The sequence below is a fragment of the Marmota flaviventris genome, chromosome 9 (assembly GCF_047511675.1).
Source record: "Marmota flaviventris isolate mMarFla1 chromosome 9, mMarFla1.hap1, whole genome shotgun sequence".
NCBI lineage: Eukaryota > Metazoa > Chordata > Mammalia > Rodentia > Sciuridae > Marmota > Marmota flaviventris.
In genome coordinates, this window is record NC_092506.1 from 95,250,384 (window position 1) to 95,269,310 (window position 18,927).

The window sequence follows — 18,927 nt, forward strand, 5'->3', positions numbered from 1 at the left end:
AAACATGCAGCCGGGCACAATGGCACATGCCTTTGTGTGACTCAGGAGGCTGAAGAAATTTTATCAAACAAGTTCCAACCCAGCCTCAGCAATTTAGAAAAATCCTGTCTCAAAAAATAAAAAGGGCTGGGAATATTGCTCATTACTAGTAAAACACCACTGGGTTCAATCCCCAGTATTAAAAAAAAAAAAAATTTAATAAGCATGGGTCCTCCCAACCTCTCATTATTTTCTCTTAACAATAAGTTACCATTTTTTTTGCACTATGTACCAGATTCTTTCAATCCTCATCATACTCCTTAAGTTAACTAATTATGTATACCCCATTTTATATAAAAAGGAAATTAAAACATGGATAGGTTGAATTAAATTAACAAATTACCCAGATTAAATGACAGTAGGTCAGTTTTACCCCAAGACCCATGAATTTTAACCTTAACTGCAATGTTATCCATACCAGTTCTTCACTGCCCATAATACTATGCTATAGCCACACTAATCTAAAACAAGTAATAGTAACAGAACATTTTCTTCTAACAACTTTCCCTTGATATTTTGCCTAGTTCAAAAACAAAAAACAAACAAAAAAACTTACTGCTAATAATATCTTTTTAAGTAAACTATATCAAAAGTAATAAAATTCACTTACTGGTTTCGGCATTTTCTTTCTCTTTTTGTTACTTTCTTTAAAAATTCTTCACATCTATAAATTCTATTGTCACCTTCTGTTAAAGAAAAAGAATAATTTATTATCTTTTTCACATAAGGTTTTTAACTAACACTTATATAAAAGATAAACATTAGAGCACCAGAAGTAACAGTTCTTATTTATTCTAATTTTTAATGTCTTCTACTAATATTTCACGTTTCCTAGAAAGATTAAAACCTGATACTTGCTAATCTATTAAAAGTTTTAATTTACAGACAACACAGCAAAGAAACATGTTTGCTAAGGGCCTTTCTCAGTGTTGGGTTCATTCCTACATAAGACTAACAGAGAAAAGGACAGTAAAAGTGAGGATGAGTAGATTCAGATTCTAAAGAATTAAGTCAAGAATTTTTTCAACCATTTTTTGTACTTTCAAAGACAAAAGGAAATTCTAATGTAGCTACAAATTTTTAAATTATTCTTGAAAGTTTTAAAATCTCAATAAAGTATATATGTAGCTTATCCACCTATACATATTAAACAGTCATAGCTTTGCACACTAAAAATTTTCATGCTGCTCACCAGCAAGCTAGCAGCATTCAATGAAATTTAGAATTGCCCTAAAGACCAATGGTAAATTGTATCTTCTCCCCCTAAGGCAACAAATCTTATCAAGAATTATGACATTATCTTAGGGTAAATGTTCTAAGAAATATCTAACAAAACCAAGTTTCCCCTCCTTGCAAATCTGTTAAAATATCTAATTCTTAATCATTATTAATTGTCCAAAAATTATCATTTTAATTTGAAAACTACAGAAGTGTTCTATTAGATACATTATTTGAGAATAAGCTTATCTAGGTAATGTCTCTGGCAAGAAACTTTGTTACACAAGAACCAACTAAATATACACTGAAATAAGGTCATTTTCCTAAATTTTATTCAAGCACAGGCCAATAAACCTCTTTTTAGGGATAACTTTCTCCTTTAGTGTGGGGGGTGCATGTGCACGTGTGCACGCTCAGAGTGTATATTTTATCAGTCACTGGGCAATGAAATTCAGTTGGAAGCACACAACCCTCACCTCTTAACTTGTTCTTAACCTATCCCCTATCTATACTCCCCTACTTTTATAACCTAAATGTATTTCAGTCAAATTTTTCTACAGTCTGTTTTCACAAGTCCTTCACCTTACCATCTCAGGTCTTGATTAAAACAGCCTCCAAAAGGACTTGCTTTTCATAATCTATTAGCTACTAGTCCCCAAATCTCTATCTCCAGGGTTTCTTGGCGAATTGGCTTATCTCAAAAAAGACTTGGCCAAACACTTCAATCCCTATCCCAGAGCCAAATCTACTTTTCTTCAAAGCTGAATGAATTATGTATTTCTAGAAATCTATTCATAGTATTCTCTTAGGATTTTTTTTATCTACTAGATCTAAATTTGTGACCTTCTTTTCATTCCTGTTAATTTTGCCTGCTTTTGTTTGATTAGTCTTGCCAGAAGTCAAGAGTTGGTCTAAAAGTCACTTTTTTAGTTTCGTTGACCTTTTATTAATTTTGTTAATTTCTATTAATTTTTCTCATTTTCTTCTCATTAGTTACTTTGGCTTTACTCAGAGGGCTGACTTTCTATTTCCTGCAACTGCAAGTTTACCTAAGTAATTTCCAATATTGTTTCTTTACTAGTTCATGCATTTAAGTCATCAACTAAGTATGTCCAACTATAGAAAAACTCCAAATATAAAGTGATTTCCCTAATTTACCAGTGAGAAATTCAAAAATAATTTTATGATTTGAATATTAAATTAAATGTGCATCTATAACATTTATTAGTATACTTAAATGTTAAAAACATGATCTATGAAATACTGATTCAGAAATATTGTTTGCTTCATCTCAAACTTCACAGAATAATTTTATTCTAATTTTATACATACATGAGATAAAAGTATCTGTATAAAACTTGGACTACTTTTTGAATCAATAATTTTCTAGATTACATTAGTATTTTTGAATCAGTGTATCATATGATCAAACTTTTATTTCAAGTCACAATTATACATAGGACACTCTCATTTGTACTATAGGAAAAATTTTTAATATATTTACATTGTAACTACTTTTTTTTTCTTGTTTTCATTTATTATTACTATTATTTTTTTAACTGATGATTCCTCTGCCTTTTCCCATGTTTAAATCACTCACTAGATGAGCCCTGTGAGCTTTCCAAACTCAAGTGAACTAATGGAATTTCAAATCAATGTGCCTTTCTTGAAGTTTCATGCTCAAAAAGAAGACTGCATCTTATAATGAAAGACTTCTTAAGAACACAAATATAATTCTTTTCTGGGGAATATTTGAGGAAAAAAACCTTGCCTCTTACTTGAAACTATAGCATTTTTTCTAAGTAGCACTTCAGTGGCTTAGGTTTTTATACAGTTCTAAGTGTCCTGCCTAAATGTTTCCAATTTCAACCATGATTTCTAATCACTACTGAGAAATATTTTGTTTTTTAGTTTTCAAATAGAAGGGTTAGAGGACTTTAGGTAGAATGCTGATTTTTTTCATTACTTTTAAGTTTATTCTTCTATAGTCAAATAATTCATTAGGATATTTTATGTTTAGTACATGGTCAGTGTCTTTCTTTCTAGACTGTTCCAAGTATAAATATTGTATTGTATGCATTTGGTAAATTAAGTCAAGCTAAACCAAGTTTTTAAAATTTTCTTAATAGTCTATTACTACTCATTTTAGTCTATTTAATCAAATTTGGTAGAAACATATCAAGTTTTCTCAACTAATGAATATGGATCTTAATTTCTTCTTCTAAAATACCAGCTTTTAATTTATGTTTTAGGCTATTTTAAGTGAATCTAGGTTTAGAATTGTTCTATCTTCCCAGTGAATAGTTCCTTTTCTTCTTTTCTTACAAATATAATTCTAAATTGACCATTATTCCCTCAGCATTTGGAAGACACTAGTTTATTCTGGCATCTGTTACCACTGATGAGGAGTCTGAGGTCAATCTAACTCATTCCTTTGCTTTAATCTATCCTAGAACAATTTTTACATTTATTTCTTTTCTCAACATTCCCTTACCACCTCATTCCCTACCACCACACCCTGGGCAAGTTAGCAGGTATTCAAATGAGCTTCACATCTATCATACTACTTTCTAAACCATATGGTTGGTGTCTCTCTCCAATGCAGTATTTCATTAGTAAGGAAGAATAAAGAAAGCAAACATTTAATTATATGCCAGATTCTATAAACTAAGAGTAGTCAGATTATAGAAAAGGTATTTCTAAAACAGCTAGGCAAGTAAATATTGAAATAATTTATCCAGGTTTTTGATGTTAGAGTTACTTCATGTTATACTCTACAGGAAAGGATCTTCCAAACAAAATACTCCACACTAAAGTTTTAATCTTAATAAGAGAGCTCATCTAACATAAAAGTATACACGACAGGCCAACAAACACAGAACCAGGGTCTTACACAAGCTAATTAAGCGTACAAAATCTCCTACAAGTGTACTTGATCTATACAAACTGTGAAATGGGGGGAGGGCTAGTAAAAGCCATCACAAATATGGAATCTTCTAAATGAAGCTTCTAAAAATGTCTACTTTCAGATTAGTGTTGGGGGGGTGGGGCGGTAACCAGGGATTGAACCCAGGGATGCTTAACAACTGACCCACATCTCTAGTTCTTTTTCTCTTTTGAGACAGGGTCTTACTAAATTGCATAGGCCCTCATTAAGTTGCTGAGGCTGGCTTTGAATTTGCAATCCCCCTGCCTCAGCCTCCCTGGAATTACAGGCATGCACGACCACACCCAGCTTCTGTGTTCATTCTTAAAAATCATGTTAGGCTTTCCTGTTTTATTTCACTTCCCCATTTTATTTCAGTTTATCATAAATTATCTGAAGAAAAATGAGGCTCTCTTTGCCAATTGAACATAAAGTGACTAAGAACAATGCCTTATATTTATAAACCATAGTTTCATGTTCTTACACTTTGATTTTTTTACTAACAAAAAAACAGGAAGAAAGTAAGATAGATTACATTATGGCTACCTTATAATTGAAGAAACAAAACAAGGTCCACTTTTTTGTTGTTTTGTTTTTATGTAATGGGGATTGAAGCCAGGGGTGCTTAACCACAGGACAACATCCCCAGCCCTTTTTTATATTTTAAGACAGAGTCTCACCAAGTGGCTTAGGGCCTTGCTAAATTGCTAAGGCTGGTTTTGAACTTGCCATCCTCCTGCCTCAGCTTTCTGGGCCGCTGAGGTTACAGGTATATGCTACTATGCCCAGCACAAGGTCCATTCTTAAAGTAACTTGTCCAAAAGTCACATGGACAATAAATGGACAAGCTACAATCCTTCGGACGCCTAAAATCCACAACTCTATCATATACCAGCCTGTCTTCCTCTTTCTGATATTAAAAAAAGTGAAAAATAATCTCATTTATGGAAATATAACCAAGGAAAATATTTTAAAATGTGTATAATGGTTTAACTACAAAGATTCTAATTATAGTGCAAGTTTAAAAAGTAGATGTCATATGGGACTTTAGTTAAGTGAATCACGGTATACACTACACTAGATCAAAATGCAGCTAATCAAGGTGTTACAGAAAATATTCAATGGCTAGGGAAAATACGCACAAACCTCTGAGGAAAAAGGCAGGTTATGCTGGGCATGGGGGCACATGCCTATAATCTCAGCAGCTCAGGAGGCTGAGGCAGGATTATCACAAGTTCAAAGGCAGCCTCAGCAATTTCACAAGGCCCTAAGCAACTCAAAAAAGGGTGGGGGATGTGGTTCAGTGGTTACATACACCTGCAATCCCAGCTACTCAAGAGGCTAAGGCAGGAGGATCACAAGTTCAAGGTCAGTCTGAGGAATTTAGTAAGATCCTGTCTCAAAATAAGGGATAGGGATGTAGTTCAATGCTAGACCATTTGCCTAGCACATGTGAGGGCCTAGGTTCAATCCCCAGTACTGCAAATAAATAAATAAAAACATCCATAGCATATTGTCACTTTTTTAAAAAAGTATGAGAAAGAGACCAAAATGAACACACTGCAAAATATTGAATCTCTGGGGATTAGAATGAGTTTGTAAATTTCTACAATTAAAATGTAAAACTTTTTAAATAAAATTTCTTAAAATGAAAGAACAAATTATTCTAAGTGAATAAACTGAATGAAGTTGGACTTATAACTTTACAATACTATTTAATATTATCTAAGTATGTTAATCACTTTTCAAAAACACAAGAAATACCAATTCTAATTTTGAAGAAAAATACCTAAAGAGGTATATAGATTATGATAAAAATAGATGAATATATTCTTACTTTAAAAACCTACATAGGTAGGATAAAAGAAATATCAAAATTAATAGGAAAATATGCAACAGCCATAATAAAGTTGCTTGTAAAACACACTTCACTCAGTAAACACTTAAGTACAAACAAATCTTACTTTAAAAACTGAACAACTGTGCTATTGACTAAAACTACAAATCAAAATGGCTTTAAGGTATTACTGATTATGTACTCATTAAACTATCAAATTGTGTTAATTATACATGATAATATTATGGAAACTATATTGGTAAATAAATAGATAAATATTACTAGCAGTACCATAATTGACTCCATTTTTCTAGAAAGTTCGTTGCTAATATATTAAAAGAGCTTTTTTGAACAGGAAATTCTGCTCCTAGCATAAACCTCTAAGAAAATAACACAAAAGAAAGCAATCTCTACCAAAATATTCTCAGCAGCACAATAGCCAGTGATTAAAATCACAAAGTAATGTGGAAACTATGTGACAACAAGATAGCTACTCTAGGGTTTTGTTGTTGTGAGGAGAGGGGCTTGTTTTTATATACTAGGACTGTGTCAATATTTACATAAGGGTAAGTAAGAACATGTAACTAGCCACTCATCACCACCAAATAAAAACACAGGTACTGTTAACAAAGTACATCTGGAAGTACAGAAACCCCACATTTAATATTAATCAGGGTCTTTTAAATCCTAATTTAAAATAACAGAGATGAGAATTTCAAAAAATACTTTCACCGTCTTCTTTCACTCTAATTAAGAAGACATCTTTCAGTGTCTTCTTTTACTCTCTAATTAATAATACTAGTACTAATATGTAAACTATTATATTCTAAAGATCTATATTTGCATATCAAATATTTGTATATTTGTACCTTTCCTCATAACATTATCAAGAAAAAAATTTACTCCTACTCACTCTTAATTTTCTTAATCTTTCCCACTCCTAAATTTCTTAGCATGATCTTACCCTACCTTTTTTCCACAATGACTCTCCAAAAAGCAATGAAGTGCAATCTTGGTAGCAACATAGGAAGTAGTCTTAACAGATGCTGCCAAGCACATTTTCCATTTCCAGAGAAGTACCCATATGAATATGTACTTAAACACAATGCTGCATGTTAAAAACAAATCATTCATTTAAAACATTCTCTCTTTCGTCCTTCAATTCTGAGGGTGACCCTAAAACAGCCTCCTCTGTACTTCATGCAATGGAAAAACAGCCTCATGTTCACAAGGGAGAGGCACAACAGACTCCAGGTGGTAAAGCAGGTGTTGTTAAGGCTCCTAAACACATAGCTTACAATGAAGCTTCAATAATTTACAGCAGAGTGCCTAATTTTACCTTTAAGATATTCTTTTCCCAAAACCTTTTTTCCGCCTTTTGAGATTCAAATGATCTCTGATCAAATGCTCTCTCCTTAAACTTTCAGAAGAACTCTGGCCATTTATTGAGGAAAGCAGTACTATAAAGACAAACATAAACTGAACTAATACGGTAACTCTGGCAGTCAAAGCAACATAGGAACATCATTAGCAAAAGAAGTTCTTTATCATTTGGGTATTTTTCCCTGCATGGGACACTCTAGGGAAGCCTATGGATCTCCTCTTAGAAAATTATTTTTAAGTGCAGGAAATAATGCATTAAGTTACAAAAGAAACCAGTTACATTGAAATACAAAAAACACAAATTTAGGCCATAGTAATGTATGTGCTTCTTTATTAATGCTTTAAACAACAGTATCTACAAATGCATCTAGTAACCAAATTTGTAAGTAAAGATGAATATAAATGTCATCTTGAGAGAATTTTAGTGTATTATAAAAAATATCTGCAATTTCTAATGAAAAGAGTCTCTGGTACTACTAATGCTACCATTGCCTACAATCATTATGGAAGAAAATGCGTAGAGATACAATGCCCCCCTACCAAGCTCACATATCCCAGATCCAAAAAATATATAAAGGACTATGTTTATTATATTTTTATCTCAGTGTTAATACTGAATCCAATAATAGTGCATTTTGGCCTATGAAATGCCATGTGATCCCAAGATAAAGCAAAGAGAAAAATTTAGCCCCATTTCCAAGTTAAAAAAGTAATACCAAGAGCAAGAAGGGTAGTGCTCATTCTATAGATTCTTGACCTATATTACCTAATCTTCTTAATAACTGCCCTTCCTCTTCCTGCCCTATACAGGTATTCCAATATTTCATCCTTCTATTAAGAAATTAAGATTCACATAAGTGACTTGCCCAAAGTCATGAGGTGAGTTAACAGAGTCAGAGTCCTAAAATCCTAGTATTGGGGATTTTGACCATCCTCGTCTGCTTTTCTAAAATATCATTCTAGACAAGCTCATTTTAAACAATAACACTTTTCAAAAAGCAGGCTGTTCAAGCTTTCTCCTTTACTAGTATCAAGTAGAAAGACTACTTCTAAATTTGTCGTTAAGGGCATATGATTAAGTGGTATAATCACTTCTATCATTTGATTTCCTGTAAGGGTGTTTTACAATTCTAAGTAAGACATTAAGTACTAGCTAATATAGACATGGTATCTGCTTTAAGAGTATTTTCAAGGAAACCAAATATTCAACATTTTTGAAAAAATGAAAATACAGAGCAAATTTCTAAAACTCAAATATATAGCAGAACTACGATAGTTAAAACACAATTTTACACTGAATTTAGGTTCTCCTCTAAAAGAGTCTTATAAATTTAAAATATATCTGTGTTGTTCTTTAGGTGAACAGAAAGGCAAATAATACACTTGTAATTATTAGTTTCAAATGCCAAAAGGCAATCATTCTACATTTATAAAAACATTAAAAATTCATATAATAAGTGTTTAAAAATAGTAAAATAAAAACAGGTTCATGAAGTCATATGTAGCAGGAAAGCAGCACACAAATTGAAGAAATTCTCACAAATAATTCTACACTTTATATGTTCTAAAAAAACCAACTGTATACAGATACAACTGATTTTTCTAAACAGAACATTAATTAATTTATTAAATATTATTAAAAGTATACAGCATTTCTACAGGGTAATTCTACTATCATGAATACCCTTAACCTCCATTTTAAGAAGCTGGAATGGTTCCTGTCTCACAATAAGTCCTCAATATTTGCTGCTTTTGTTGAATTAAGCTTACAAAAAAAAAAAAAAATGATCATTTTTTTCTGCTGATTGGTGTCAAGGGCAATATTTTCCTCTTATTTTAACGTTATAAAATGATGAAGCTAATAAACACTGAGACAACATAAGAAAAAGCTTTAAGCCAGAGGCTGTGGCACAAACCTATTAATTCCAGCTATTCTGGAAAATGAGGGCCAAATCTGAGGCCAGCCTAGGCAATTTAGCAAGACCTGACTCAGAGTAAAACTTTAAAACAGGATTGGGGAAGTAGCATAGTGATAAAGCTCTTGCCTAGGAGGTGCAAGGCCCTGGGTTCAATTCCCAGAACCACAAAAAAAAAAAGAAAAGAAAAGGTTTTCACAACTAGTTTTCCCAAATTCAAGTCTATATTATCTCTATCCAAAACTGTTTAAATAATTCCACTTAATTCAACAACGAAAATAAATTTAAAGGCTAGTTAACTGGACACATTTAACAAGAACTATAATTATCATGCTGTATATTGATTAGATATAAGTAGTAAGTCTTCTGAATATAAACTACCTTTGCTTAACTGACAAACTAACTTTATATAGTTTTTCTAAGTGTAGAACCTATAAACAGCTTAAATATCAAGAGTCCTCGTGGTAGCTATCAAAATTTAATCCATCTCACACACTCCCTAAAGACCCAGGGGTTCTTGAGTCAATTAACCATAGCTGAGACTTCTCCTGTAAGGGAGATTTTTCATGACAAATACATCCACTCTGGTTAGCTTACTGAAAGACAACCAATTTACACAAACAATGGGAAGACTTTAAAAAAAAAAAAATTAAGTAGGAAGAAATATCCAGAACTCATATCACAGAAGAATGGTTGCAACATTATTACAATGAATATTCTACTTTATACAAACCACTACCATAGCATGTAACACACTTTAAGACACACAAGGGCTGGGTCTATAGCTCAGTAGCAGAGTGCTTGCCTAGCTTGCGTGAGGCACTGGGTTCGATCCTCAGCACCACATAAAAATAAACAAATAAAATAAAGGCATTCTGTCCATCTACATATACAAAAAAAAATTTTAAAAAGACATACAATATGGCATATCTATATTCCCTCTAGGGAGTGGAACTCCTTAATATCTTATTCATTTTTCCAGCCTAAAATGCAAAGAATTTTTTGGCACATGATTCTATCTCAATGTATGATTAATACCTTAAAGCAAGAGTCATCAAACTTTTTTGTAAAAGGTCAGGTAAACAAACATTTTAGCTTTTGTAAGCCATATCATCTCTGTTTTCAAGTAGCTGGTAAAGCAAGAAGCAGCCATACATTAGTAAACAAATGAGCATAGTGTGTTCAAATAAAACGTTGTTCACAAAAATAGGCAGGAGGGGTTTAGTTCATGAACTATAATTTGTCAAGTACTTAAACAGTAGTCAATGTTTTTCATTCCATAATTTAACTACATTTTGTGTCCAAGAAGATGTGAGCGCACATGTTCATACTTAATTATGTATGATTATGTATGACAGGTCAATCTTGGATCTGATTTTGGTTGGCGGCAAGAAAGAATTCAAGACAGGTAGTATATGACTAAGGAAAACAGTCTAATGGAAACAGAGTTAGAAGAAAGGGCAATTCCATTTCCCTTGTCAATCACTTGTTAGATATGGTATATGCCCCAATCCTGGTCAATAAGTTGAAGAATTATCTTTTGCAGGCACTTCTGGAAAAGATACAGTCCCCTTCATTCATTTTATTATTGTATCTGAATAAGACACTAGTCCTTACAACAGCCATATGGGACAAGGGAAAAGCGGCCTTAGTGTGAAGTCAGCAGGTAAGAACACAGGCTGGAACTAGAAGGAAAACTGGGCTTTGGTGATATTGCTGAGCCATTCTTTTTTATTTTTGATTTGTTTTAATTAGTTACACTGACAGTAGAATGCACTTTGATGCCTCACATATAGTGGAGTATAATTTCTCATTCTTCTGGATATACACGATGTAGAATCACACCAGTCATATAGTTATATATGTACATAGGGAATAATGTCTGATCCATTGTACCTACTATCCTTCCTACCTCCACATCCCCTCCCCCACTTCACTCCCCTCTACTTAATTAATCTACGGTAGTAATGCTATTCTTCCCTAATACCCCTGCCATTGTGAATTAGCATCCCCATATCAGAGAAAACATTCGGCGTTTGGGTTTTGGGGATTGGTTTATTTCACTTAGCATGATATTCTCCAGCTCAATCTATTTACTGGCAAATGCCATAATTTCATTCTTCTTTAAGGCTAAGTAATATTCCATCATATATGTACATACCACATTTTTTTAATCCATTCATCTCTTCAAGGGCACCTAGATTGGTTCCATAATCTTTACCACATGTGCCTCGATAAAGCATTAATATCCAGGATATATAAAGAACTCAAAAAAATTTAACACACACAAAAAAAACCAAATAACTCAATCAACAAATGGGCTAAGGAACTAAACAGACACTTCACAGAAGAATAAATAGTCAATCGACAAAGATATGAAAAAATGTTCAACATCTTTAGCAATTAGAGAAATGCAAATCAAAACTAAGATTTCATCTCAGATTGGCAATTATCAAGAATACTGAGCCATTCTTGAGCCTCTGGACTTTCTCATATAAGATATTAGATTTCCTTATTGTTTAAGGCAATTTGAAAATGTTATTATTTGTATCCAAAGCATCTTAAATGTTGTAAGGGCTAAAAACCAAAAACTGTTCACAAATTCACCTGTAGTCGATCCTATTTAACTTCAACTTTTCACACATGAAAAAAGAATGTAAGGTCCAGAAAGCCCTTAGAGATCACCTAAAACATAGAGGGAAAGTATCTTGTATCAATTAGAAGGTACTAACTTTATATACTCTATAATCTTGGAGAAAACAGTAACTTCTTTTTTGATACTGTATCTAAAATAGTCTTTCAAAATGATATTTTTTACTCTAACTCAGGAGTTAGCAAAGTTTTTCTATAAAGGAAAAGATAGTAAATATTTCAGGTTTTGTGAGCTATATAGTTTCTGCCTTTGTGGCTCAAAAGCAGCCACAGACAGTATGTAAAGAAAAGGCATGTATGTTTCAATAAAACTTCAGTTACAACAAGAGACAAGTAGGTTGGATTTGGTACACTGGCCATAGTTTGCTGGCCCCTGCTCTAAAATGGCTACTAGCAAGAATTCTCTTTCAAACAAATCAACTTTACTAGAACTCAAAAATAGCTTATTTCAAATGTATATAAATTATGAAGAAAAGTAACCAGCATTTCTTGATCATTAGATTACTCGATGTAAAAAGTTTATTTGCCTTGTTTATACACATAAATTAAAACTTAGTACAGTTGGGCACAGAAGCACACCTGTAATACCAGCAATTCAGGAAGCAGAGGCAGAAGCATCACATGTTCAAGGCAGCCTCCACAACTTAGTGAGACCTTGTCTCAAGAAATAAAATAGGTTGGAAATGGTGATACAGCTCAGTGGTAAAGTGCCACTGGGTTCAATCCCCCTGTACTCAAGGTGCGGGATCTGATTTAGTACGTGTAATTTAGAATTAAACTGTGAAAAAGTCACCAATATATTACAGAAGGAAAAAATGCAAAACTTACTCATACACAAATTTAGAATATCTATGAAGTATAACTAAGCATTTTAAGTTAGTGAATTTATAAGGATTGCTATATATAACAGCTATTTAGTGGGGGGTGAGGGGTCACTACACAACTCCCAATCCAAAAGAACCATTTCTTGAAGGAAGTTGACACTAGAGTTCTCTATTAAATGGAATGAATAAATAGTGAATCACATAGATCATTATTCTTAATAGTTTTCAGACAAAAACAACCACAACCACATATTACATGGACATTTCACTAACCCAAATCATGAATCTTTATTTTATTTTATTCAGTACCAGGGATTGAACCCAGAGATATTTAACCACTGAACCACAACCCCATCCCTTTTTATATTTTGAGACAGATCTCATTAATTGCGGAGAGCCTCACTAAGTTGATGAGCTGGCTTTGAATTTACAGTCCTCCTGCCTCAGCCTCCTGAGCTGCTGGGATTACAAGCATATGCCACCATGCCTGGCTACGACCCTTGTTTTAAAAGGACACCATGTGGTTTTTGTTGTTGTTGTTGTTCACTATTAGTCATACTCTAGAAAAAAAACAAAGTGAATTTCACCTTTAATCATTAGTCAAGAAAATTTGCATATGCACTTACACAAACACTTCCGAGTACAGCAAATTCTATTTCATGAATTCATTCAAATGATGAAAATGTGAGAAACGATTTAGTATTTAACATAATTAATAAACACTATTTTAGTGTTTTTACAATATAATCTTATTTTAACAAACTTTAAAATCACAAGGGATATCAAGAATGTTTATCCTTGCATAAGAATTGGTATTTTCTATATATACAAGAATTACTAACAATTGTTAACTATGAAAAACAGGACTGGAAAAGGGGTTGGAAGCGTTGGGGAGTTTGGAGAGTGAAGAGAACTTTTAACTTTCCCTTTACATCTCTCTGGGTTTTTTAACTTTGCCATAAAAATAAATTAATTTATAGTTGTGAACATTAAGATATACATTTAATATAAATTTTAATAAAAATACCAGGAACTTGAATGAATAGAACAGGCAGGATTTCTCTAAAACAGCCTAGAGATGGAGGAACCATCTGAGATCAGAGTGAACACCTTTAACACCAAACAGATGAACATACTCTGGCTATAGAAGTCTGAGAAGTTCCTAGAACAGCCTCTACTGATCAATAAATACCAAGAACCTTAAAGTAACCTGTAAAGGTAGAGTCTATAGCAACCCAATCCAGCTCTACTGGATCCTGTACCCAGCAATAGGATCAAGTAGTGCCCACCAGCTTTTGGTCTACAGGAGGGTCCAAACCATCCAAGAAAGGGTGACTTCCTAGACTTCCCAGGTGCACAGCAGTAACATGAACTTCTACCAGCCATACTCTAAGGGCTGAAGATGTGACTCAGTGATAGTGCTTACCTAGCATGCACAAGGCTCCAGGTATGAACCTCAGCATTACAAAAAAAAAAAAAAAAGATAAGACTATTAGCTATTCTCTACAGAGACATGTTTCATCAGTACTGCTTGGGTCTTCATAATTTTTTTTTTCAGTTGTTTTTTGTAGCACTGGGGATTGAACCCAGTGGCGCTTTACCTCTGAGCTATATTCAGAGACCATTTATTTTTTTTACTTTGAGACAGGGTCCAGCTAAATTATTGAGGCTGCCCTCAAACTTGCAATCCCCCTGCCTCAGCCCTCCGTTGTAGCTGAGATTATAGGCATACACCACCACACCCAGCCAGTCCTCACAATCTTATTGGTCTTCGAGAGATAATGGTTAAAATTGGCCCTCATCTTTAAATGGTTTAAGTTAAAATTCGGTAAGTTAAAAATAAATTTAAAAAAAAAAAAACAATATTTCCACCATCATTCAACATTTCAGATTCTACTACTGTAGAATATGTTGTTGTTGATTATATTAAAAGACGGTGAACTGAAAGCAAAATATACAAAGACTCTCACTTCAACAGCCTGCCAAAGATAAATATGAATATTAAAAAAGTCCAATTCTGTTGTTGGGAATGGTGAAGCAATAAACAACAACAACAACAAAAAAAAAACCTTTGTTCCAATCCCTGAGACTACTGACAATTAGCAAGAGAGAAAGAACTGCAAAGTGTGTCATTTCTTACCATCACAAGGAAAACAATAATCAATTTAATTTCCAGTTAAGTAATCACAATTTCCAAAAAGTAGGACAGACTCAACATATTTTACCCACACCAAATAAATGACATGTCTGAACCCCTCCTACACGTTCTTCATGTGTATGGATAAAGAAGTGAACAAAACAATGTATATGATCCATGATAGCAAGAATTTAACATTTTTAAGTGTCATAATCAAATTTTGTCTCAATTCCAATGTTATTCATTCCTCACTATCATCTGCTTATTAAATTCCAAACTACAGTTTAAAAATGATTAAGAAACTGCAATCCTTTAAACAGCATACAATTTCTCAAAAGAAGTGCTCTACATTGTCATATTTTAATTATCATCTTCTCTAGAAGATATACTGGTAAAAGCAAATACTGAAAACAAAACAAAACAACCCCTCCTCAAAAAAACCCTGCAATCCTAAATATTAGTCTCTTTCCTCAAATCTAATGATGCTGTTTTGGCAAATGGTCTAAGCCATTATTTATCCAGCAAAATGAACGGGACAATTGTTCATTCTAAGCCCGTCCATCATATGAAAGAGTATTTAGTGTTCTAAAAACTGTATGCTCCGTCAACAATAGATTGCAATGTCTATGTCCAAGTACTCGCTTATCAAATAAACCCTCATTATCTTGGACTTTTACATTTACATCATGCCAGTCTTACACAGGACTGCTGTGGAGCTCCTAAACATGTCTTCTGTAAAATCTCAACTATATTAAAATCTATTTTTTGATGAAATTGATTTTTTAACATATTTTCAACCTCATTAATAACCACTCTTTGAGGAAAAACAAATCCTGGGGATTTTTAAAGAAAAATGACATCTGTGTAGCAACTGATGTGCTCCATTTAAACTGAAATAACTAACGTACTGCCCCCTTTCAAAGTTAGCTAGGGAATTGAGCTCAGAACCCGGTAAAGGAAAGGGGACTGTGATGCACTCAACTTTTCTGGTGGGGGCTGAGCTAATAAACTGGGCGGCTTAAGGGCTCAAGAAAGTTAAAGGGCTCCTAGCGCCCCGCAGCAGTAGCAGCAGCAGCAGCAGGTACAGCGGCGGCGGGAAGGCGGGCCTGGCCTCGCGGGTGCAGGCGGCGGGAGCAACTGGCGCCCCAAAGCCTGTAATGCAACAAGCTTTTTGCCACTAGGGAGGAACGCACGCTGTCTAGTAATTCAACACCCTTACTTTCAGACTGGAGGTCGGGGAGAAGTTCTGATCAATGCCTTCCCTACATGGCAAAACAGAATCCTACATGCCCTTATTATCAGTATTTTTCAAATACCCCCATGGACGTGCTGGCCCAAGCCCGCGGCCCAGTCCGACCTCCCCGGGTCTGGGGGTGCGAGGCCGACGCTAAGGGCGGATCCCACGCCGCGCCCGGAGGAGAAACGCGCGGCTGCCGGGGACTTCGGCCCGAACTGGGCACTGTGGGGCCGCGGCCCGCCACGACTCGGCCGGGCCTCGCGGCTCCCGCCAGCTCCGGGAGCGGCCTGGCTGGGTCGACAAGGCGGCGGCGCCTCGGCCCGCGGGGCGCGAGCTAAGGCGCGCCAGGCCCGGGCGCCGGCGCCACCGCCGGGCAGCAAGGGCCCCGCAACTTCTCGCCGTCACCTCAACGTCTGCGGCGAAGCCCGGGAGAGGAAAGGGAGGGCGCCGGTGGCTTACCCGAGAGCGAGCGGTTCCTGCCCGCGCGCCGACTGGCTGGGGCGCTGCGCAGCGGCGCGAGGCGTTGGGGCTGCGGCAGGGAGGGAGAGGTGGTGGTGAGAGCGCCGGGCAGCTGGAGAGAAGAGGCGCCGCCGACACCGCAGACAGCTCCGCAATATGGCCGCCCGGCGCCTCCTCGGGGGAAAGGCGGGGCTGCCCCGCGCCCCCCGCCTCCCCCTCCCGGCCAGCGGGCCTCGCGCGGCGGCCTGAGCGCCAACCCAGCGGCAGCCGTGAGGGCCGCCCCGCCCGGGGCCTTTCAGCCGCAGGCCGCGGTCTGAGGCAGCCAAGGCGGGAAAGAGGCTGCGGGCCCGGGGTCCCTGGGGAATCTGGGCACACGTCAAGAGGGGCAAATCCTTGCAGGAAGCCCCGGGCGTGAGAGAAGCCTGCGGCAAAGGGTAGAGGAGCCGCCCAGCTTGGAGTGCGCCCGCCGCCTCCCCCGCGAGTGGAAACTTGAAACTCCCGCTGTTGCCAGCGAACTCACTGAGGGCTTTTCCAGCGCCCCCGGGGAGGCGTTCTTCCCAGGGGGAATCCGGCAGCCGGTGGAGCGCGTTACTTGGCCGCTCTGCTTGAAAATCCTGGAGTAGGAGACAGAAATGGGCCTACCTGAGAGGAACTTGTCTTTGCAAAAAATAACGTTTAAATTATTTTGGTAGGTTTTAACCTACTGGAAAAGCTTGCTTTTTTTCGGAGGCAATTTGTAAATTCACCCAAAACCTCAGTGGATATGACACCAATCAGAAGTGCGAGTTTTGATCCAAGCCAGGATGTGTGATCATTTTTATTATCAATGACATTCCTTGGCCCTTAAAAGGAGCGGGTTGAGAAGAAAAAGTTGGAAGTAGAAACTCAAAAGAGCAGCTAAAGCTAAATTATTTAGGTTTGGAGAGAGCCTTAACTCTAGTCCACTCATTTCAGTTAGTAACAGACTACATAGAGCCTCTTCTCACTTCTGGAACAGTGTTATACTCTCCAAGCTGCCTCCCTTCAGTATTTCCACTGGGATTCAGAGTAAAACGTGCTACAGCAAGTGCACAAAATCAGATTAGCCTGGCTTAACCGGTTTGCAATGCTTTAGTTTATCTTTTGTAAATAAACCTTAAATTCCAATAAAACTCAAGAGTGTATTTAACTTTTATAGGACAAGTAATTCATATCCTTCCTGCCTTTGCATTTGCCTTCATTGAGACAGTAGCTTTTCCAGGAACTCTCTCCAGATCACTTTCACTAAGTTTCCTCTTCAGTGAGTTTCCACCATTGCCCTTTGGAGACCTTTCTGAACAATTAAAAGCCCCAAGAGACTCCAGGGTTACACTCAAAGGCCTTTAGATTGCAAATTCCTCCAGGATGGGAACCAGGTGTGTGCTTTGTAATCAAACAGGTTTATGTGGTTCTTAGAGACCACCAAAAGATAACTCCTTTGTCTCCGGAGACTCAAAAATTATCTAGGGAATTGTTCAGCCTTCTACATCAGGTTACACGCATTAAGATGGTCAAAGTATTATGAAAATTCGTAAGTAGTACACCAATCAAAAGTCTGTAACACCCTTTTGCAACTGAAAATGAAGGATTCACTCTTGTTGGGCATGTATCAGGTACAAGTGAGAAAAGCTTTCACAGGACTCTTAATGATTATAACAACCCTGTGTTTGGGATGAAAACTAGTGTCAACTTTTAAAAAATAAATGAATAAAGAGATCCTCAAAAGCATTAAGTAATTTATCCAAAGTAAACCTGCTAGGAAGTGGCTGAACTATGACCAAACCCAAATAAATATTTGCATCCAAAGACTTGATTTTCTTCTGTCCTCTGTAACAGCAAATAGAACAGAAGTTGTAACATTTCAGTTGATGATGGTATTAGTAAATATTCAAGGCTGGTGAGATAAAAATGGTAATCTCAGACAGTGTGAGTGGGAATGTAAACTGAAATAACCTCTTTAGAAAGCAATTTGGCATTGTGATTCAATCTTTAAGTAAATTCATAAATCTTACCACCCACAATCCCATGTCTGGGATTCTTCCAGAAATAATCTGAAGTAGAGCAAAAACTTTAATTCATAAATTCCATATCACAATATTTTATAAGATCAAAAATATATGGAAACTAAGTTTCTAAATAGCTGGATTTACTCTATAGCATTTTAAGTAACAATTTTAAATATGAATGTATATAACAACATAGCAACATTTTAAGTGGGGGAAAAATAAATTATGAAACTATGCATGCATTATGACCACCATTATGTTCAAAAATTCATGAA

General features: G+C 36.0%; 1 protein-coding gene across 2 annotated transcripts in view; it reads right to left on the minus strand.

Annotated features, from left to right (window-relative positions):
• The window catches only part of Rdx (radixin), an 82,380-nt gene extending 65,565 nt beyond the window's left edge, over window positions 1–16,815 (minus strand). Inside the window, exons 1-2 of one of the 2 annotated variants that reach the window (XM_071616686.1) lie at window positions 16,629–16,815; window positions 650–725 (exon numbers count right to left, since the gene is read on the minus strand). In XM_071616686.1, coding sequence (XP_071472787.1) covers window positions 650–661 — 12 coding nt within the window. In that variant the 5' untranslated portion in view covers window positions 662–725; window positions 16,629–16,815. The remainder of the gene's footprint in view (window positions 1–649; window positions 726–16,628) is intronic. The other variant, XM_071616685.1, reaches the window with a different exon arrangement.
• Window positions 16,816–18,927: the final 2,112 nt, after the last annotated feature.